The 20783-nt window shown below is 48.0% G+C and overlaps 2 protein-coding genes across 7 annotated transcripts in view; both read left to right on the forward strand.

Moving 5' to 3' along the window:
- ANKRD39 (ankyrin repeat domain 39) overlaps positions 1 to 20783 on the forward strand; it is a 320177-nt gene that overhangs the window by 171598 nt on the left and 127796 nt on the right. The gene's annotated exons all lie outside the window — the stretch shown is intronic.
- Positions 1 to 20783, forward strand: part of FAM178B (family with sequence similarity 178 member B) — a 173604-nt gene that overhangs the window by 133889 nt on the left and 18932 nt on the right. For all 6 annotated transcript variants that reach the window (XR_014515032.1, XM_083456602.1, XM_083456604.1 and 3 more), the window contains one exon: positions 665 to 796. Coding sequence is in view for 5 of the 6 variants with exons in the window: in XM_083456602.1 (XP_083312728.1) it covers positions 665 to 796 (132 nt within the window). In the remaining variant the exon portion in view is untranslated. The remainder of the gene's footprint in view (positions 1 to 664; positions 797 to 20783) is intronic.

A 20783-nucleotide genomic window follows, 5' to 3' on the forward strand; every position in this document is an offset into this window, starting at 1 on the left:
AAATACTACCTCAGGTTAAGAACTTTGCTTCAGGATGAGAACAGAAATCGTGCGGTGGCAGCGTGAGGCCCCATTAGCTAAAGTGATGCTTCAGGTTAAGAACAGTTTCAGGTTAAGAACAGACCTCCAGAACGAATTAAGTTCTTAACCCGAGGTACCACTGTACAAAGATGCTTATAGTAGGGGGAAGTATGCGTAAAAGAGCAGGTGTGATTATTTTAGCTATTTATTAAGCAAATGTACAAACTACTTTGCATCATAAAGCCACTGAACTGGTGTACAGAGTGAATAACAGACAATGTTAGTGAAAATACCACATACAAATGTATTTGGAGAAATTGTTTGCAAAAAATATGTGCCGCAGGCCAAATTGCATGCAAAAATGTGTGTATTAGGAGAAATCCACACTAATATATATATATATATATATATATATATATTTGCATTATATATATATATATATATATAATGCACACAGTTGCAGAAATGTAGTGGAATTGAGCTTAAGACTGGAGAAATAAGAAACTGAGAGAACCCGACCCTGACAGATTTGTTGACTGCTAATTGGGGGGTGTAGGGGGTGTCCCAGTTGATCGCTTTAGAGCACCAATTCCCATGGTGCTCATGTCAGCCACTAACTCTGAGCGCCTCTCTTCTCCCACAGTTGCAACAGCTGGTCCATCTCCTTCCCCTCATGAAGCCTGCCCTTTTGAAGCAGGGCCTACAGCAAGACCAGAGGCTTCAGCTGCAGCCTGGGGAAAACCAGCAGGAGGTGCTCGCTGAACTTGACCTGGAGGTGAGAAAAGCAAGGGGGGGAGGTGAGGAAGGCTTTGACCGCCTTCATTCCTTGCATTTAAAGCACTATGAAGCCACTTTAAACCATCGTGGCTTCCGCCAAAGAACTCTGGTTTGTTAGGGGTGCTGAAAGTTGTCAGGAGACCCCATTCCCAGGATGCTTTAATAGTCAATCCCTCTTACCAGGGAACTATGGAAATTGTAGCTCTGTGAGGGGAATAAGGGTTTCCACACCTTTAACCAGTGACAGCTCCCAGAATTCTTTAGGGGAAACTTGTGTGTTTCAAGCGGTATCATAGTGCTTTTAAATGTGTGGTGTGAATTGCACTTATTGGCCTTTGTCAGTGCAGAAGGTTGTGCAGCGGGGGAGAGCGGCAGCAGCGGCAGGGAATCAAGAAGCAGAAAAGGCCTCTGGGACTCAAACATGGTCCGCTGGAGTGTGCAGAGTCCAGACTGACAAAACGGACGGACTTTTGTTGATGTGAAGTGGCTGCAATCTCCGAATAGAACTTGATTTAGTAAATTTGGAGACTTAAAAGAGGATCCAGTGGAACATCTGAATGGGCGGGGGAGGGGGGGCTTCCATAAAGAAGGTGCCCTGCAGATGCCTCTTCAACCTTGTGGAGACGGGATGAATAACCTGTGGAGACCCTTCCCTCTTTGCAGCAGAATGAGGAGTACAAAGTGCTGCAGACCCAACTGCCCCTCCAACAAAGCTGGGTGGGACTGCCTAGAAAACTACCTTGCGCCCCTCTAATAAATCTCACATCCTTTTCTTGTCAGTTTGCTGCACTGCTGAATTATTCTTAAATTTAGGTGGTTTTATCTCTTGCCCTCAACTGCCTCCTGGCAGTTTAGAGCTACTGTCCTGCGCTCCATGTCTAAGTGACATTACTGCTCATCTCTTTCCATTTGTAAAAATCCAGCTGTAAACAAATTTTAGCTAGCTAACTGGTTTTCAAGCATTTAACCTTCAGGGACACATTTCCACGTGAACATGCTTGCTTGCTGTGGAACAGCCTTTGCTCATCACTGCAGATTATTTGGGGGAGTTGTTCCAAAGTCATATTCTCAGTTCCTGTGGGGTGATGCCCAGGCGTGCTGAGTCTCACTGTTGAACTGAGACTGTATCCAGAACAGTCCCAACACATGATGGAAGGAGACTGGAAGACCTCAGGGCAGTACTTGGAAGTTAGCTGATTTTAGGGGCTTCAAAGGGCTGTCATTGTGATATGGCATGATTGACAGGTGAGTGGAGTCACCAACCCTTCACATTTGATGTATGGGTGGGGGAAGATTAGTTCTTCTGCATTAGTTGTCCTTTAATGCTTCCCCATTGCTGCTTGGAGGGGCCGTTTTGAGCTATAGCGCAACAGAAGTGGGACTGTCGTCACCTCTGCCCCAGAACATCTGCACTATGAAATGTAGAGGATATCAGCCGGAAGCTGCAGTATACACACTGATTGAAAATTAAGTGGTATTTGCACCCAGAAACTTTTGCAGGCACAAACAGTATTTAAACTAGAGTTGCATACTGTCACGAGCACAAATAATCATGAATGTACAATGAACGGGAATTTGGGAGGGGCCCCAGTCTGTGAGAGAACACATCCGCATGATCACATAGTCGGTCGGTTAGATTTTACTAGGCGCTGATGTCCTGGAGCCAGAGCAGTGGGATTACCATCCTTCCTGCATTCACATTGATGGATGAACATTTGTAATCCCGTTTCACTGGCCTTCCTGAAAATTCATTGCCATGGATGCGAGCATATGGGAATCAGTTTTGTGTGGAGTGGATGTTGTTGTTGCTGTTAACCCCTCCCTCCTCTGCATCCTCCCTCCCATTTCAGCTCAGTCTTATAAAGCCTCCAAAGTTTTTGCCTAACCCCATTAGCTGGTGCTACATCATTTTTCTGTCAGATGTTTCATCAGGGTTGAAGAGGAGGGCCAGGGCGTTCTAGGGGGGAGATATATCCAGCTGCGAGAGGTTTGCTGTTAAGGGGTTTGTTTTTACAGGCCTACAAAGGATCTCTTTATTTCTCGCCAGCATCAGAAGTTTGAAGTGAGGTCCATGTGGCCTTGGAGCCGGGGCCTCTGGCAGGAGGCATCAAAGGGGGAGAGGAGGGACGGGAGGAGTAAGAAAAAGCGCCTCTTTATTGCCAGCCACTGGGGCTTGTTTGCAAAGGGAAGCCGGGGAACAAGAGAGTACAGAACGGCTCTTTGGTGCACGGCTTTTAATTGCAGGCTGAGGTTGAAGGGAAAGGAGGGCAAAGTGTGGGGCTGCCGGAGCAAAAGCCGAGAGATAAGCAGGCAAAGGGAGGGAGGGGGAATGTGCTTGGGAAGAGGACTGCCTTGCACTGCCACACAGACAGTCGCACGCTTGGGTGCAACCATCTACCAAGCCTTGAGCTCACATTTCGCGTATGACTAAATGGTGCCAAATCCAATCTCATAATGACTTCGTATTATTATTACTTTTAATTGCATTTAAATCCCACCTATTTCTCCAAGATCCTCAAGCTGCGGTATATGGTTCTCCTCCTCTTCAATTAATCCCCACAACAACCCTGTGAGGTGGGCGAGGCTGAGAGGCAGTGAGTGGCCCAAGGTCACCCAGGGAGCTTCATGGCCAAATGGGGAGTTGAACCCTGGTCTCCCAGGTCCCTGTTCCATACTCTTGCCCCTCCACTTCACTGACTTGGACAGTAAGTGTTCACTTTGTTCTTGAATAAGTTATTTATCCTAATTTTCCCTTATTTTGTTCATTTATTCAGATTTTTTTAGCCCACCCTGCAATAAAGGAATCTAAAACCATAACAACAACATTTGATAATAAAGGGAAAAGCAGTAACAATCAAAACAGCATCCAGTAGAGAAATAACAGTCTCACCTTATACCTGGCCTATATATTAACACCCAGAACCCGGCTGTGCAAATTAAAAAGTCTCCAGCTGGAGAGAAGAGACTTGGAGCAGGTGCTTTGCCATGTTGCTGTGGAACAGATCTCAGCTGGCTGTGGAACACCCACCCCCTGCCACCCCGGGTATCTTAGTAGGTGAGCAAGTTGCTACTCCTTCAAATATTTAGGTCCCAAGTTGTGTTGGGCTTTGTAATGTATTACTCAGCACCAATAACGTGGCCCAGTAGCATATTGATAGTAGTAGCAGCCAATGTTGGATGGCTGCATCAATGACCTGCTTTCCGATGCCATACATCACTTCCGGTGCAAGCTCAGCGGTACACCTGTTTTGATGCTCAGGCCACCTCACTGTGCCAAGCTCCCTGCTGCCCTCTCCCTCTCCCTCACTGATGCCTGGCATTGGGAAACCGGGGCAGCAAAAACAGCTGCTATTGATAGGCAGCTGGTGGAGCTGCTTCAGGAGAGTGCTAGAAGATCCCAACAGACTAATCCCTACAAGAGCCTGGGGACTGAATTTTGCACTAACTGCAGCTTCAGGCTGTCTCCAAGGGCAGCTCTACATAGAGTGTATTACAGTAGTCCAAGAAAGCCCTTGCTTTTCTCTGTTGTTGTATCAAAGGCTGGAAACTTATCACAGCCTTTCCTTTCTCTTCACTGCTTGGCTCACCAAAGCAGAGGGCAACAGAAATAAAAAGGGACATTCTAGCCAAGGGTATTAACTGATCTCAAGTGGAAAACAATCTAGTTTCTTCTGCAGCTCCTGTCACTTATATACTGAAACAAGAAATTAGAGGTTTTTGGCTGTACAAAGATCCCTGGACCTAGAGAGTGTCGTCAGCAGGCAAATCTTTTCTCATGTGTAAGTTATTCCATAACCTCACATAGAAAAGTCAGCAGTTCCGTGGCCAAGTATGCAGCAGGCAGGCAGGCAGAGCACTGTCCAGAGGGTTCCTCCACGGGGAGATGAGTGGCAGATGCGTCTACAGCACAGCTAGGCAAACCTGAGCACATGCACAAAGGACTCCCTCTTCCCTCTCGCCCTGTTCATGTTTTCCAGCCGGCCTGCACAGAGCGAGACTCTTCAATGCCAACTGAAGAGTCAGAGTAGTAGAAGCTTCAAGCGCCTGCTCTCTGTACAAATGCCATGTGCCTCACATAGAATCATAGAATCATAGAGTTGGAAGAGACCACAAGGGCCAACCCCCTGCCAAGCAGGAAACACCATCAGAGCACTCCTGACATATGGTTGTCAAGCCTCTGCTTAAAGACCTCCAAAGAAGGAGACTCCACCACACTCCTTGGCAGCAAATTCCACTGTCGAGCAGCTCTTACTGTCAGGAAGTTCTTCCTAAGGTTTAGGTGGAATCTTCTTTCTTGTAGTTTGGATCCATTGCTCCGTGTCCGCTTCTCTGGAGCAGCAGAAAACAACCTTTCTCCCTTCTCTATGTGACATCCTTTTATATATTTGAACATTCACATTAGGATGTCCAACAGGCTATAATTGTGCTGGTCAAAAATGGAGTTTCAGCAGTAAGCTAACCTGTTGGGCTTAGACCAGGAAGGACAAGGTTAATCAGCTCCAAGGTCTCCTCCACCCCATACAAGCAAAGCCCTCTTTTAACAGGCGTGGCTTCCCCCAAAGAATCCTGGGAGCTGCAGTTTTAAAAGGGTGCTGGGAATTGTAGCTCTGTGAGGAGCTCTTCTAATATTTCCCAGCACCCTTAAGAAACTACAGTTCTCAGTATTCACTGGGGAAGCTATAAGAGAGCTTTAAATTTGTGGTGGGGATATGACCTTGGTATTACAGATCACAGATATTAGCGCTATTAGGATAAAATGGGATCATCCACCTGTGTTGTCCCAGTTCCTTGCAGCAGTTGAATATCTTTGTTTCTTATATTCATTGGGGAGGGGTGCCCTCCATTTCCCTCCCTCCTCTCCCCATGACTAGCAGAGCCAAAATCAATGGCACAAAACAGTTTTAAGATCAGAATTATGCAACCTCAGAGATACCGTGCAAATATGCATAATTTATGTAAACTGCAGAATTTGATTGATCTGAGCACAGAATTTTTGCTTTGCCTATTTATGCATATATTTATCAGTGGGATTTATACCCTGCCTTTCCTCCCTAAAAGTGCACACGCAGCAGAGATCAATAGAGCAGCCTTCACCCAGCTCCAGATGTTTTAAATACTACAATTCCCCCCAACCTCAGTCAGCATGTGTTGGCTGGGGCTGATGGGAGTAATATTTCAAAATATCTGGAGGGCACCAAGTTGGTGAAGGCTGCAATAGAGCACATGTTATCTTTCACATAGTCCTAGCCTGGTAGTTGTGGTGCACTTCTCTTTGGCCCTCATCCGTGCAGGATCAGCGTTGACCAGGGACTTGGCCCTGGATGCAAGGTTGGAGGAGGGGAAGTAATGGGAGAAACAGCTGGAAAGGAAGAGCTGTTCCCTGGGCTCAGGGGCTGCTTTCCAGCTCTGGGAAGCTCATCACTTTATCCAGCCTCCGCAGCAGCTCTGACATACGTTGAAGGCAATAGGAGCGCATGCAGACGGCTGTGTGCAAGGAACCCATCTAATGCAGGTCAGAAAGGAAAGGTGTGGGGTGTGTTCCCCTGGGTTGCGGCGAAGGACCCAGCACACCCAAACAACTTGAGGACAATCTTTTCTGGAGCTAATACTGGAGCTCCTTTTGCTGAGAAAATGGCTTGATGACAAGACCGTTGTCAATTTTAAGTATCAGTTTGCAAGAGGGCAGATCAGAGTTTGTCTCCAATGAATATTTGAATTTCAGCAAGGGCTTGGATTGCAGATATCCAGCTTCAGAGAGCTGAGTTGCAGTGCTTTATTATTATTATTATTATTATTATTATTAGGAAATGGTAAGCAAGGAAAATGTTTCATAACCAGCTGGAACTTCTCCCATGAGACTGTTGAAATACAGTGGTACCTCGGGTGGTACCTCGGGTTTCTTACGCTTCAGGTTACATACACTTCAGGTTACAGACTCCGCTAACCCAGAAATATTACCTCGGGTTAAGAACTTTGCTTCAGGATGAGAACAGAAATTGTGCAGCAGCGGCACAGCAGCAACAGGAGGCCCCATTAGCTAAAGTGCTGCTTCAGGTTAAGAACAGTTTCAGGTTAAGAACAGACCTCCAGAACAGATTAAGTTCTTAACCTGAGGTACCACTGTATCAGACTCCAGAAGATCTTGCTGAATAAGATTTCCAGCAGTCAGAGGCAGCATATGCAGAAACAGGAGAATTTATGCATAGGAAAAGACGTGCAAAAACACTGATCACAGAATTCAGCTATTGTTATTCTTGCAGAACATGGGTTCCACTAGTGCAGCACACTTAATCTTTTAGCTCAGAGTTCTTGCTCTTTGAGCAAGCACGAACATTTGCTCATATGTGGTCCCTCCTCTCTCCCCCCTCCCCTTTTCACATGTTCCCCAAATAGTAACAGTAATGGGAAATGGAATAGCAAGCTCCTTAGCATTCTCCATGGGGGCTCAACTTAGAAAGGCAAGGAAGAAAGATTCCATTAACAAGTAATGACATTAGGCTTTCTAAGATCCAGACAGCTCAAAGGGTTCTTCTTAATGGTCTAGCATTTGCATGCATACAAAGAGGCAGAGGTAAGAGGAGGCGGCCTGATTGCTTTCTAACACTTCTATTTTATGTGCTGATGGATTCAAATGAAAGTTGGAATTCCCTTACACACTAGGCATCCTCAGAAGAGGAGTGTTTTGTGGCTCCACGTAGCGGAGGCCAGTGGTCAAATTGTGATGGCGTTTGCAGTGCAAACTCCTTATCCAACCTCTGGCAGTTTATGTATTTTATTATGGTGCAGATTTTCCAGAAGCCTGTTATAATTTTCTCAAGTTTCATCTCCTGTCTGCTACACATTAGCCTATGCTGCTGATTTCGTCTTGTCTAACTCAGTAAAGGAGGTCAGCAAAAAAGAAACAAACCACAATAGATCAATCACGTTTAGGGAGGAGAATTGCTTCCCTGTGTTGGTTTGGGATGTCCAATTCCCAATAGACTGTGATCTACTCACAGTATGAAAAAAAACTGGCACTGATCTACCCATTGTCGTTGGATGGTCCAGAGTTCTTGAGCTTTTTTTAGAGTTGTTGTTGGAAAAGGCAAAGTTGTTGAGCTTTTTTTAGGGAGCCACAGTGGTGTGTGTCCCCCCCCTTTTGAGGAAGGGGGAGAAGGAAATCACTGGGGGGCTGCAATCTACCTGTTGGACATGCCTGTCCTAAATTATCAATAAATGGACTCCCTCCAGCCTTTCCAAAAAGTTAATTGTGGAAGTTGAGGTTCAGTAGTTGCAAGCGTTGAACTGAAACAGGGAACTTCCTTTAATGCTATTATTTGATTATAGGAAGTTGCTATTCCCCAGAAAATCACTGGGGCTTTTTCTGCCTGGGTATTTTCTGGAATTCATTCAATCACTTAAATCAGTAATTCTAGTTTTGTCCTCATCCACTTCCTTGTTGAGTTCTACAAAGGCAACATTGAGATGAAGGAGGAGGAAGCTGAGAGGCAGGCAGGGCCGTCCTTTGGACTGTTGTAAGTAAAGAGGCAGGTGGTTGGGGGGGGGGCTGGATGAGCGCAGGCCAAGGTCAGTGGGGCAGCCTCCACTAAATTCCCCACCCCATTCTTCATCTGTCATAATGAGGATTCTATTAGCCTTTAGAGTTTATTAAGCCTGTTACCTACTAGAAATTAGGATTTTAACAAAGGCCTGGTGTTCGTTAACTTCAGGGAATTCTGTTTTAGACTGTGTTGCTCCCCAGATTAGTTTCGATAAGACTAATGATTTTGGGAGTGGGGGTGGGGAAATACACATTATTTTTACAGGCAAATTCATGGAATGTTTAAGGAAAGTTGAGCTTTTGGTTCAGCCCTTGCTGATTAAAGGCTGTCCATCACTCGTGCTCACGGGTGAAACGCAGCAAATGGCAGAAACATGTTTGTTCACGCCATTGAAAATGCAGAGAAGAGGGGAGAGGTGTTTGTGTGTTTGTCTTTCCCTTTTGGATCAGAGGTTGCTTTCTCCATGCTGGCACAGAGAATATGCATGGTATAAACACTGCCAGAGCCTGGGGGGGGACGCCTGTCATGTTTTATTCATCTAGATGAACAGATTTCACAGCCGAGGCTTAGGAGTTTGCTGGCTTCTGCCTCCTGCTTTTGCAGGTTGGATCCCAAATGCAGTGTGTATGCTTTCCATACTTACTTGCAAGATCCGGAGTGTGCATGTGTATGTGTTAAAGTTATCCTACGTCTCAAGGCCCCAGTTGATCCAGCTTTAGTTCATCATAGAGCCTAGAAAGCACGGGGTTGAGTGGTTGCCTCCTTGCCACACTCTTTCCCCATGGAAAACCTGCTCTTTAGTGCTAAATCAGAGCAAAACTCAGTCTGGAGAAAACCCGAATTGCCATTTGCTCCAGCTGAGCACTAAAGAGCGATTTTCCCCAGAGGAAAGCAGTGGGGCAAGAGGATGTCTGAAGTCTTAGTGACTGTTTTTCTTGTGTAACCAATCTGGGGTTCACCCATAAGCATTTCAGAGAGGAGATAGATCAGCACAGACTTAGAGCAGCCACCCTGTGGTTGCAGTAATTTGATAATTGTTGGTTTCTGTATTGGTGCATTCGGAAAAAATCTCAAAGTAATAGCTGGGTGATACCTACTTCTGTGATGCCACATAAAAGATGAGAAAGTAATGAGCAAAGATACTGCTCTCTGTTTTCTTCAACTAAGTGGACCAAAATATAAGTGAGGAAACAGGGAGGGGGTAATTGCAACTGATTTTTAAATGTTTCATTATTTAAGTATCACTTGTTATTAAAACTCAGTAAAAGAAAAAACGATAGTAGCAAGCAAGCTTTTGCATTCCAGAGACTGGAGTGGGTAACAGGCTTGGTTGCTGCCATGGAGCCCTCACACAGCATTGCTGACACCATCCACCAATTTTGGCCGCCTTGCCTGATACTGCCAGCAACTTTCCCCAGATGTGCTCACTCAAGCAGGTGGTGGTGGCATATATAGATGAGAGCAGAGCAGTGCCCAGCAGGGGCAGCAACAGTTCTGGGCAAGTGCCGAGGTCGGCGTTAGGTCAGCCCACCAGAGACAGATTTAGGGCAGAGGGACTGGTTTGCCCACACTGGATGCTGAGCTGAGAGGGTCCTTCAGGGGGTGCGGCAGCAGTGACTTAGTACAGAATACACCGGGGGGGGGGGCACTGCATTTTGGTGTTGCACAGGGAAGCACTGAAATGTGAAAACCCAAAGCCCGCCACATTACCCACTAAAGTCTGGATCCAGTCATAAAGTTGACGAAAGCAAAAATGGTTCCTGAGCACAGTGAAAAGCTTCCGTCTGCAGTTTGAAAGATGGAGCACTGGATGCGTTGTGCAGATTTAATTAGGTTTACTCCTAATAAAACCTAATATAAAACCTTAATTAGGTTTTATTTTTATTTTTTATTATACCATGCTGTCAATATACATGACATTTCTGCAGGGTAGGGTAAGCAAAAAAGAAAGGTTCATACCCCAAGGAGCTTACAATCTAATTTTTGGCAGAGGTTGGTGGGGGGAGAGACAACAGACGTAGAGGAGGAAAGGGAGCGTCAAAGGAAGACCGTCAGCAAATGGAGCTGCACAAACTTCGTCTTTGTTTCCGTTGGGGGAGAAGCCAAAGGCTTCATGGCAAAGGGGGATTCCAGGGTGGGGTTTAAAGGGCTTTATAAATCCAGCTAACACGGCTGTGCCTGTGCAGGGGGTGCCAACCTTTCAGTGGCCTCTGGGCACATTTGGAATTCTGGGAAAGTGCCACTGGGATGTGGCATAACACATCATGGCTGCCACATTTAAAGAGCAAGGAGGATGAAATTACAAAATGCAGCAGGCTATGTCCCCCATTAGTCCCCCCCCCCCCCACTAATGGGGAAAGGCACCTACATCAGCCACAGCTGTACTCGCAGAGAGAAGCTCTTTGCACCTCCAGCTGAGTCCTTCACAGATGCCATAGGAGGCACCGCTGGGCACACTGGTGCTCATGGGCAACATGTTGGCAACCCCTGGATTATTGCATGGGGAGTTTGCTTGCTCTGGTGCTTTAACATGAATTCAGCAATTGGGAGAAGCCCCCCCCCCCAAACACAAATCCTGCCAAAGTAGGGATAGTGTCGTGCAGGAGAACCCAGAGTCCTCATCACAGAGTTAGCCTGCCCTACATCTATGGTCTCCTTCAGCCATTGAGACAAACAGGGTTCTTGTAAGGAGTCCTTCAGAAAATCTTGAGCAATTCAGGAGTTAATCCAATTATGCAAAGAAAGGCCTTTGTAGAGTGAGCACTTCTGATATGGAGGATTTTTTTTCTTTAGAAAGCCCCTTTGTGATATGAATACATCCCTGCCTATAGTGCTGGTAGGGAGAACACCATTGTCCCCAAAAGAGCCCAGCTGCATGTAGACACTTCAAATACTTTATCATCCGCTAGCAGCCTCGCACATTGCTCAGGAGCTCTAAGAAACCAGTGCACTTTTGAAAGGTTCAGTCATTTTGGTTTAAAAGGGTGTCTAACGGTATTCAAACATAAATGAAAATCTGCACTTTGATCTCAGAAGCCATCATGCAAAATTTGGTTGTGATGTTTTAAGAGCTGTCCATATGCACAGAGATTCCAAAATGCGACATTCCAAAATGTATCATAGATAGTAATAACAATTAGTTTGCACCTTGAATTTGCAAAGCATTTTACATTTCTGCTCATTCTCACAATCATTTATGAGGTAGGCCATGGTGCAGATGGTGACTTGAGCCTGAAAGATATCAAGTCACCCTAAGCAAGTGGAGAAAGGTTTTAGCCCATTGGTAGAGCACATGCTTTGTGTGTATAAGGTCCTGACTTCAGTGCTTACAGGCTTCCTCAACCTCGGCCCTCCAGATGTTTTTGGCCTACAACTCCCATGATCCCTAGCTAGCAGGACCAGTGGTCAGGGTTGATGGGAACAGTATCTCAAAACATCTTGGGGGGGGGGCGAGGTTGAGGAAGCCTGGCTTAGCATCTCCCTGTAGGGGAGGACTGTCCCCTGCCTGAAACCCTAGGGCCTAGACCATACTCAGTTCCTATGTAGCTGAATAGCCAAGCATTAATTTGAATCCTGAACTTACTGGCCAAAGTCCAGTTTTTCTTCGTTAAAGATTGCCCTTTCTGTTTCTGATCCACCAAAGCAGGCGTCAGCAAACCTTTTCATCAGGGGGCCGGTCCACTGTCCCTCAGACTTTGTGGGGGACTCGACTATATTTTTAAAAATATAAATACCCTGCAAACCAGTTCCACAGCTGCTTCTGGACCTGGAGGAGGAAAGCACTCTGCATGCGCTCAGCAGCACAGCTTGGCACACCCACTCACCGGCGTTGTTGATGAGCAGCAGCTGCTCCATCGGCCCGTCCCGCGGAGCTCCCAGGTGGCATGCACCATATGCTGCAGCCCGTCGTCTGAGGCCAGGTCGGCAGGCAGGCTGTGCGTGCAGGCAGGCGGCATGCAGCTCGCCCTCCAACTGCTCCAGCGCGGCCGCAGAACGCACTGGCAGCAGCACCAAGCTCCAGCTGAAGCCCCGCGACACACCCATCATGATAATAATAATAATAATAAATTTTATTTATATCCCGCCCTCCCCAGCCAAAGCCGGGCTCAGGGCGGCTAACAACACTAAAATAGTGCAACATTATAAAAACATTATAAAAATTAATTAAAATCAAAATTGATGGCAACCATAAACTAAAGTTTTGTAAAGATTGCCAAAGGAGGGAGTCAGGCTGCACCCTGACCAAAGGCCTGGTGGAACAGCTCTGTCTTGCAGGCCCTGCGGAAAGATGTCAGGTCCCGCAGGGCCCTAGTCTCTTGTGACAGAGCGTTCCACCAGGTTGGAGCCGCAGCTGAAAAAGCCCTGGCTCTAGTTGAGGCCAGCCTAACCTCTCTGTGGCCTGGGACCTTCAAGATGTTTTTATTTGAAGACCGTAAGTTCCTCTGTGGGGCATACCAGGAGAGGCGGTCCCGTAGGTACAAGGGTCCTAGGCCGTATAGGGCTTTGAAAGTTAAAACCAGCACCTTAAACCTGATCCTGTACTCCACCGGGAGCCAGTGCAGCTGGTATAGCACCGGGTGAATGTGATCTCACAGCGAAGACCCCGTAAGGAGTCTCGCTGCGGCATTCTGCACCCGCTGGAGTTTCTGGGTCAGTCTCAAGGGCAGCCCCACGTAGAGCGAGTTACAATAATCCAGTCTGGAGGTGACCGTCGCGTGGATCACAGTGGCTAGGTCAGGGCGAGAGAGGTAAGGAGCCAACTGCTTAGCTTGGCGGAGATGGAAAAATGCCGCCTTTGTTGTAGCTGCAATCTGCGCCTCCATGGAAAGGGAGGTGTCGAAGATTACACCCAAACTCTTAACGGACGGTGCTGGCACTAATTGCGCCCCCGCTAGAGATGGGAGTTGCCCCCTCAGTCCCATATCGTCCCGTCCCAGCCAGAGGACCTCTGTCTTCGAAGGATTTAACTTCAGCCGGCTCCCACGTAACCATCCAGCCACAGCTTCCAAGTATCTGATCAGTGTGTCTGGGGCCGAGTCAGGATGGCCATCCACCAACAGATAGAGTTGGGTGTCATCGGCATACTGATGGCAATCCAGCCCAAAACTCCGGATAAGCTGGGCGAGGGGATGCATAAAGATGTTAAAAAGCATCGGGGAGAGTATCGCACCCTGGGGCACTCCACACACCAAGGAGTGGAGGGATGACAATTCCCCCCAAGCGCCACCCTCTGTCCCCGACCGGAGAGAAACGAGCGCAGCCATTGAAGGACTGTGCCCTGGATCCTCACGTCGGCAAATGCCCATGTTGTGGCGCAGACCCGCCGCCCGCCTGCCAGCCCCACCGGGTTTACCTTAGTCATGGGTGGCAAGGCTCCGGATTGGCTGCAGGAACTTCTTGCAGCCAATCTGAAGGCGCTCCAGCATCACCACCTGCCCAGAGCCGTCCAAAGTAGAGGCTATTTTCTAGGGTAATAAAGGGGTGTCATAGGCTAATCTATATAGCCACTTGGAAGGGAGTTGGGTGGGCATTCACTGTGGACCTGATGCTTGCACTCCAGAACAAGAGATTTCAGGCTGGTCCCCCCTCCCCCTCCCCTGCCCCTCCATGTGACAGAAGAGTCCATTGTACAACCACTGAGATTTGTGTAGGAGACATGAGCAAGGGCATCCGAAGGCTGAAGCAGTGAGTGGGGTTCTCAACTCCTGCAGGAGGAAGTGTCAAGGGAAAGCTCCTCTAATGCCAGGGATGCAGGAATAGCCAATGACAAGGAAGGCACCATCCTGGGTGCCAGGGGGTGTCTGCAGCACATGCAACTCTGCTCAAGCCATTTGTGCAGTCCTGTGCTTACAGAACTGTGCAAGTGCAGACATTCAGAACGGTGAAGTTTTAGACTATAGCATTATTTATTTGTATTTGAAATTTATTAAACAAGTACTCATGGCGATATATGCATTTTCAAACAACTCGGCTTTAAAATAGTGCTTTAGAACAATAGCATGCAAAACAATAGCAAAGTCCACCTAAGCTGAGCTAATAGTCACTTTGCTTAGCTCAAGGGAGTAAGATTTGCAGGCCTTTCCATAACCTTGCAGGAGAGGCTTGCACCCACAAATCCAGAATATTGTGAAGCAATTCTGCTGCAGCCTAGCAGAGACTCCTCTCTGCATTCTGAGCAGTGAACCAACTCTCTGTGGGGCCAAGTGCGGGAACATACAGATAATTTGGCAGCCAGCTGGGACCTGACACGAGAGGGAGCAGAGGGGAGGCGCTGAGGCTTGTGTGCTCCTGATCCGCCTCAGGGTTAGTGGCTCCAGAGCGAAAAGCCCTCAACATGCAGAGATCTTCAGGAGTCCTGTTCTTGCGTGTTCTCCTTTTACTTCCTTGTAGGCAGGTAGAACTGGGAAAGCAAGTTGCTTCTTGGGTCACATTCAGCAACACTTGCAGAACTTCTGAAGCGTGGGTGGGGGGTCAGCTTTGTGCGCTTGAGTTTAGGGGCAGAGTGCGCAGAGAGGTTGACTCAGCTGGTTCTTTCATCCAGGGATTTACACTCAGCTGCACCCAGGGAAATAACAGAGGAAGTTAAAGGCAGGATTCTGGGTCAGCTGGATCGCCCATCCACACAGCTATGTGAACAAAGGGGAAATAGAGAAGGAGGAAGCAGCCAGCGCCCTTGGGCAGCTGTTGGGCCCAAGCCCCCTGGCAGAGTCCATTGGCACTGAGACCTTGGCTCTCCTGCCCCTTTGTTTTCCTGGCCCCAAACGTATCAGACATTAGCAGCTGGGTGTGGGAAGCTGCCTTCCATGTCAGGTTTCCCACAGTTCCCTGGCACATCTGATGTGCTGCTTGTCCAGGGCACTGTGGGAAATTTAACATAGCAGGTGGCTTTCCATCTGCTGCCATCAAATAAGGATATTACTACTAGCAACCCACAACAACCCTGTGAGGTAAATTAGGCTGAGAGAACAGTCACAGGACTGGCCCAAGGTCACCCAGTGGTTGTTCTGATGGATACTTTGCAGTGTGTGTCTTTAAACCAGACATGAACCCTGCTGAGTGGATCCTTTCACAGCATGACCCGTGGAAAACCTTTGTGTTTACTAGGTTTCAGCTCAATTAGGTCACATCCACACCATACATTGGCTCCCCCCCCCCCAAAAAAAAATAGTCCCAGAAGCTTGTAGTTTGTCAGGGGTGTTGAGAATTGTAGCTCTTTGAGGGGTGAACTACAGTTCCCAAAATTATGTGTTGGGAGCCATGGCAGTCTAAGTGATCTGAAAGTACTTTAGACGTCTGCCATGATAATGCACCCTCATTTTAATGTGCTACTCGCCCTTTCGCATGCTTTGGGCAGATTTGCAGCATCACAGTAAAAACAGACAGTGCAGTGAGCTGCCATCCAAAAGAGCATGGAGAGCCTTGGGGGGCGTGGGGGGGGGGCAGCCTCTGCGCTCAGCAGGGTTGGTGCAGGACTGCCGCAGCGTCATTCATAAGGGACGCCTGAGAAGAAGCGCAGGCTGCCCCTGGCCATTAGCCAGTTCTTTGGCCTGAGCTCCCTCCTCCGGGGCCTTGGCTGCCCGTCTGGTGCTGAGGCTGTTCCCACAGGAAGCTACCGCACCACTCCTGGTGATCTGCTGTACTGGCACTTCCTCCTAAGAAGCCGGAAGGGGAAAGAAAATGCATCCCCCCCCCCCCTTCTTACGCTCGTGGCCCTTAGGCACTGTCAGTTTTTGAACACCCACATTTCCCCTGCCAGAAGTTAAGTGCCTTGGAATTTCTCAGCTTTATCCAGAAAAGGGGTGCAGAAAAAGGAGAGGGGGGTCAGGGCAGAGTTGGCCAAGAGCGGCTTTGGTTCCTGCCCTGGCGCATGAAGCCACTTAAGATGCCCCTGAATAAACAATCACATATTAAAAGGTATGCTCAGTACAACAATAATACTGTATGTGTACGTATGAGACGGCCATTGTGCATGCGCAAATAACGCACAAATAAATGAATATACTGTATTGTCATTTTTGCTGTTTGCATAATTTATTTTGGTTTTGCTGACCATCAGAGGAGAAAGAAGACAGATATCTTTCTCACTCCTCTGCTGGAATTCTTATGCAACTGCCCTTTGGGCTGCTGAGATTTCAGCAATCATTGCCCCCCCCCCGCGGCCCCCAAATATATATGCCTGCAGCCATGAGGGCTAGAATCTTGCTTTGTTTTTAATATTGAAAATTGCAGTTTTAATCTCAGGAAACAGCATTTTGTGCCTACTACCATTTTCAGTGTCCTTTCAAAACAATGGCTATAGTAGTAGAAGTTTAGAAAATGTCTACTTTTGGCCTCCATAGGGCCCCCAAAGTAGCTTTAGATTTGGAAGGGGGAAAGCTTAACGTTGTGTTCTCTGAAGTGGTGAGCACAGCATTGCACCACCAGTTGTGTGAAAATTCTTAAATCAAAGGCCGCAATGATATGCACGCCTACCTAGGAGTAAGCCCTGGTGAAGGGGATCAGGATGCACAGCTGACTGTGCTCACCTTCTGCCCCACTGGACCTGCTGTGGGCTGGCCAGCTGCCTGGCTTGGAGTCTGCCCAGTGCAGGGGTGGCAAACAGGCATCTCTTGCCAGCTCTCAGGCAGCTCAATTCCATCAATACTCTGTTGGCCTGACAACTTACTCAAGGGTTGCCAAACTATATGAGGACAAATCGTAATGAAGGTTGCTCCCAATAAGCAGCATTCAACCCTAGAATGTCTCCTGCAGCAGGTTTAGTCATTTTCTTTCCTCGCTGCGGCTGCTGGCGTGTATCACCGGGTGGAGACAGATCTGTGGAGCAAATGGCACTGCTTTGGAAGTGCCCTTGCCCTGTTCTCTGCAAAGATATATATTTCTCTTTGGGGTTGTGCTCTGAAAAAGAAAGAAAATAAATCAGTTCTGTAACTGTGCAGTGAGCCAGCTGCTGCTGCAGGTTTTCTAATGCAAGGGTGAGACGCTTCTGTCCCGCAGGCCAAAGGTGGCCCACCAGCCCCCCCCCCCAAATTGGCCCTCCAAACCATTTTCCCAACATCGTGCCCACCTGCCCATCATGCCCACCTGCCCATATGTGACATCAGGTGTGTGGCAGGCTGAGACCCGTTTGCAGAAAGCAGGATTGAACTCCCCAGGTGCAGCGAGATCAGTCCAACTCGGACTGAGCACACCAGCTGCTTCTCTCCTGGAACTGGCTGGCCTTGCAGAAAGCAGGATTGAATTCAGTCCTGCTTGGGCAGTATCTTCCCCCTCCCCTGGAGGCCAACTTTGACAGATGGGTGGCCCCAGCCCCTGCTAAAGTTGGCCCGCCAGGGTGGGGGAGATAAAGATCTGGCCTGCAGGGCCAAGAAGGCTGCTCTCCCCTGGGCCTGTGATGTCAGCAAGACTCCTCTGCTCCCCGCACTTTGCCAAACCCCAGGACTCTTCAACTGCTGTTGCTGTTGTTTGGGGGGAAAGGTTTGTATGTTTGTGAATGGGTAAACAGATGAATGTATATGTTTGAGGAGCGTATTTGAAACATGTGGGGAGTGTGGGGAGGGGCAATATTATGATATGATATTATTTACTATCTTTATAGGTGTATATGATTTGCAGAGAATGAGAGAACAGCTCTCTGTTGCAAGGGCTTACAGTCTGAAAATAGCTTCCACAGTAGCAAGAAAAGGAAGGCAAGGGAAATGGAGACAGACATGAATGGGACAAATGTGCCATTATTTCTGTTATTGTGTAATTAGGATTAATTAGAGAAGGCTACAGGCGCTGGAAGTTGGCAGCAGGTCCATTTTATGTGTGCCATGCAGATGACAAAGCTGAGAGGGACCGTGGCTACAGGTGGAGAACTTGCTGTAGCTTCTCTTTAAATGTGAGGCCTCTCTTCCTCAAAACCTGCACGTGGCTCCCTTCTTTCATAGGAGCACAGCCCCAAGGAACCTTGATTTCCCTCTAGTACTTCAGCCCTACAAAAGAACTGGGGATTCTCCCTCCCTCAGAACCCAGATGCCCTTTTACTCCACTCATCCTCTCAGCCCCTCTCTAACCACTAGGCAAGAAGGTACTGCCAGAACTGTTGTCCAGGGTCTTTGTTTTGATGGTTGTTCCTGCACCCCGCTTGGGAGCAATTCTTCCAAGGGGCAGGGAAGGGTGTAAAGTGGGAGGTGGGTCACATGTGGCAAGAACTGTAGAGTTGGGAGGGACCATGAGGGTCATCTAGTCCAGCCCCCTGCCATGCAGGGATCTTTTGCCCGACATATCAGTGGGCTTGTGCAGCAGGAACAGGTCAGAGCAGGACATTGCACCTGGGGCGGGGAGGCTTGGGGGCTCTCCCCAAAATGGGATCCAGCCTCCACTTCCTCTCTAGGAGTGCCTTCCAGAATCAACTGGAGAAGTTTACCTTCTGTCCTTCATCTTGGGATCTCCAGAATATTTATGCTAGGAATCATTTTTATTGCATTGCATTTTGTCTAGCTGGGTGGCTTCCTCATTATCTCCATCAGCCTGGCCTGGGAAGACATTAATCCCGCTAGAACCGTGTCTCACTTTGGATCATGCCTTAACACGTTGAGAAGGCGCACTCCTTACGATTGATATTCATTACAGTGAAGCCTCGAGGCTCTATAATGTTCATAAACAAAATGGGAGGGGGGGAGGGGTGCACTAGAGACTACCTAAATTCCCCATTAAGCTATAGGGGTCAGCAGCAGGAGGTTCCAGGGCCAAATCTGCCTCTTCCAGTTGCCCACCCAGACGCAAAAAATGGTATAGGGGCACTGGGAGTAAAGACAATTTTCTGGCCTGGGGTGGGGAAGGGGTTTATCCAGGTTTATCCCCCACCCCTCATTCCCATTTCAGCCAGCAACACATGAACGTTTCCCATAGGGACCTGCCCAGTTCCTGAAATTGTCCCCTGAGGTCCTTGTCTGTGTGCCACCTCTGACGGAAGTCCAAAGGATGGCGGCAAGAGCACAAGCCTTTCTGCTGTAGCTCCCAGCCTACGGAAGGCCCTCCCCAGGCATGCCGGCCTGGCACCAACTTTGTAATCGTTTTGGCACTGGGCAAATCTGCTTTTATTTTCCCGTGCATTTGGGCAGCAGCAGAACTTAGATATTTGACAGTGGAATGAACTCCCTTGGAAGGTGGTGGACTTTAAACAAAATGGCCCTGTGTCAGGGATTCCTCAGCTGTAATTCCTGCATGAAAGGAGGTTGGACTCCATGAGCCCTGGGGTCCCTTCCAACTCTACAGTTCTGTGTTTTTATTCCAACTGTGTTTTCAATACAGCTACATCTTTTTATTATTGCATTTCATTCTTGTTGTAAATCACTTTGGGACTTTTCGGCATGGGAGCTCCTCACAATCCTTTTTGTTTTAGCCGCCCTGAACAATTTGGTATTATCAGCACATTTGGTTACATAACTCCAGATCATTTCTGAACAGTCATAACATCAGATGAAGTGTTATAATATAGGTTGTTTGGAAGAGGGACTGGTGTTCATTGTGGTATGTTTATCCTGTGTTTGCCTCTGTTAAGCAGGTCTTTCAGCTTTTTCTATTGTTTCAAAATCCCACAAGAGACTAGAGATGGCAGGCAGGGAAAAGAAATCAGTGTTCATATCATCAGGGCGAATCTTCTCTTCAACCACTTTCAGCTCCCTTGTAACCTGTTGTTGTTCTCCAACCTCATCCAAGAACCCTGCAGTGCATATAGTCCCATTTGTACAAGTATCCTCCCAATAGCAGAGCTGGTCTTCCAACCTTTAGGGAGTAAGGAAAGGGCTCAGGCAGCAGTGCCTTCTATTACTCATCACCTCATTCTCGATCTAGAGTTTAACCACCCCCACCCCACCCCACCCCCAGCTAGAAGCAGCATAAACAGCTGGGAGCTGGCTCCAGTCTGCAAGGCCAGCCTGAACATCTGGTTCCGCACTGCATGCTCTCCCCCCTCCTCCTTGGCCACAGCAGCTGCCAAGGCTGGTGAGGAGGAGGAGGAGAGACAGGGAAAGAGGGGGCATCGGAGTGACTCAACTCCTTGCTTTCTGATGAAATGAGAAGTTTTCTTTCCCTCACTTTTTAAACTCTCAGTCAAAGGGGATTTTCCCTCCTGAATTTCTACATCCGCCTCAAAAGCAAGCAGAGCAGCTAAGTAGGCCATCTGCCAGTCCCAAAAGGCCAAGGAATTTTTCAGAGGTTTGCCAGTTTTTTGGCTGGGGAATGGCAGAGTTCCCAGTGTGCTTTAGTTTACAGGTAGAGTTTCCAATTGAGTGGGGTTTTTGTAGTTCTTGTTCCTTTTTAACAGCAGCACGGTCAATAGAGATTTAGCTGTCCAGGCTTTCCCGTCACAGCACCTCCATGCCCACAAAAGCTTCATCTGTTTATGTATCCATGTCTCACAGTTATTCAGTGTGTAAAACCCCTGCCAGGGGGGAAATG

Source organism: Podarcis tiliguerta (assembly GCF_965153285.1).
Source record: "Podarcis tiliguerta genome assembly, chromosome: 8".
Lineage (NCBI taxonomy): Eukaryota > Metazoa > Chordata > Lepidosauria > Squamata > Lacertidae > Podarcis > Podarcis tiliguerta.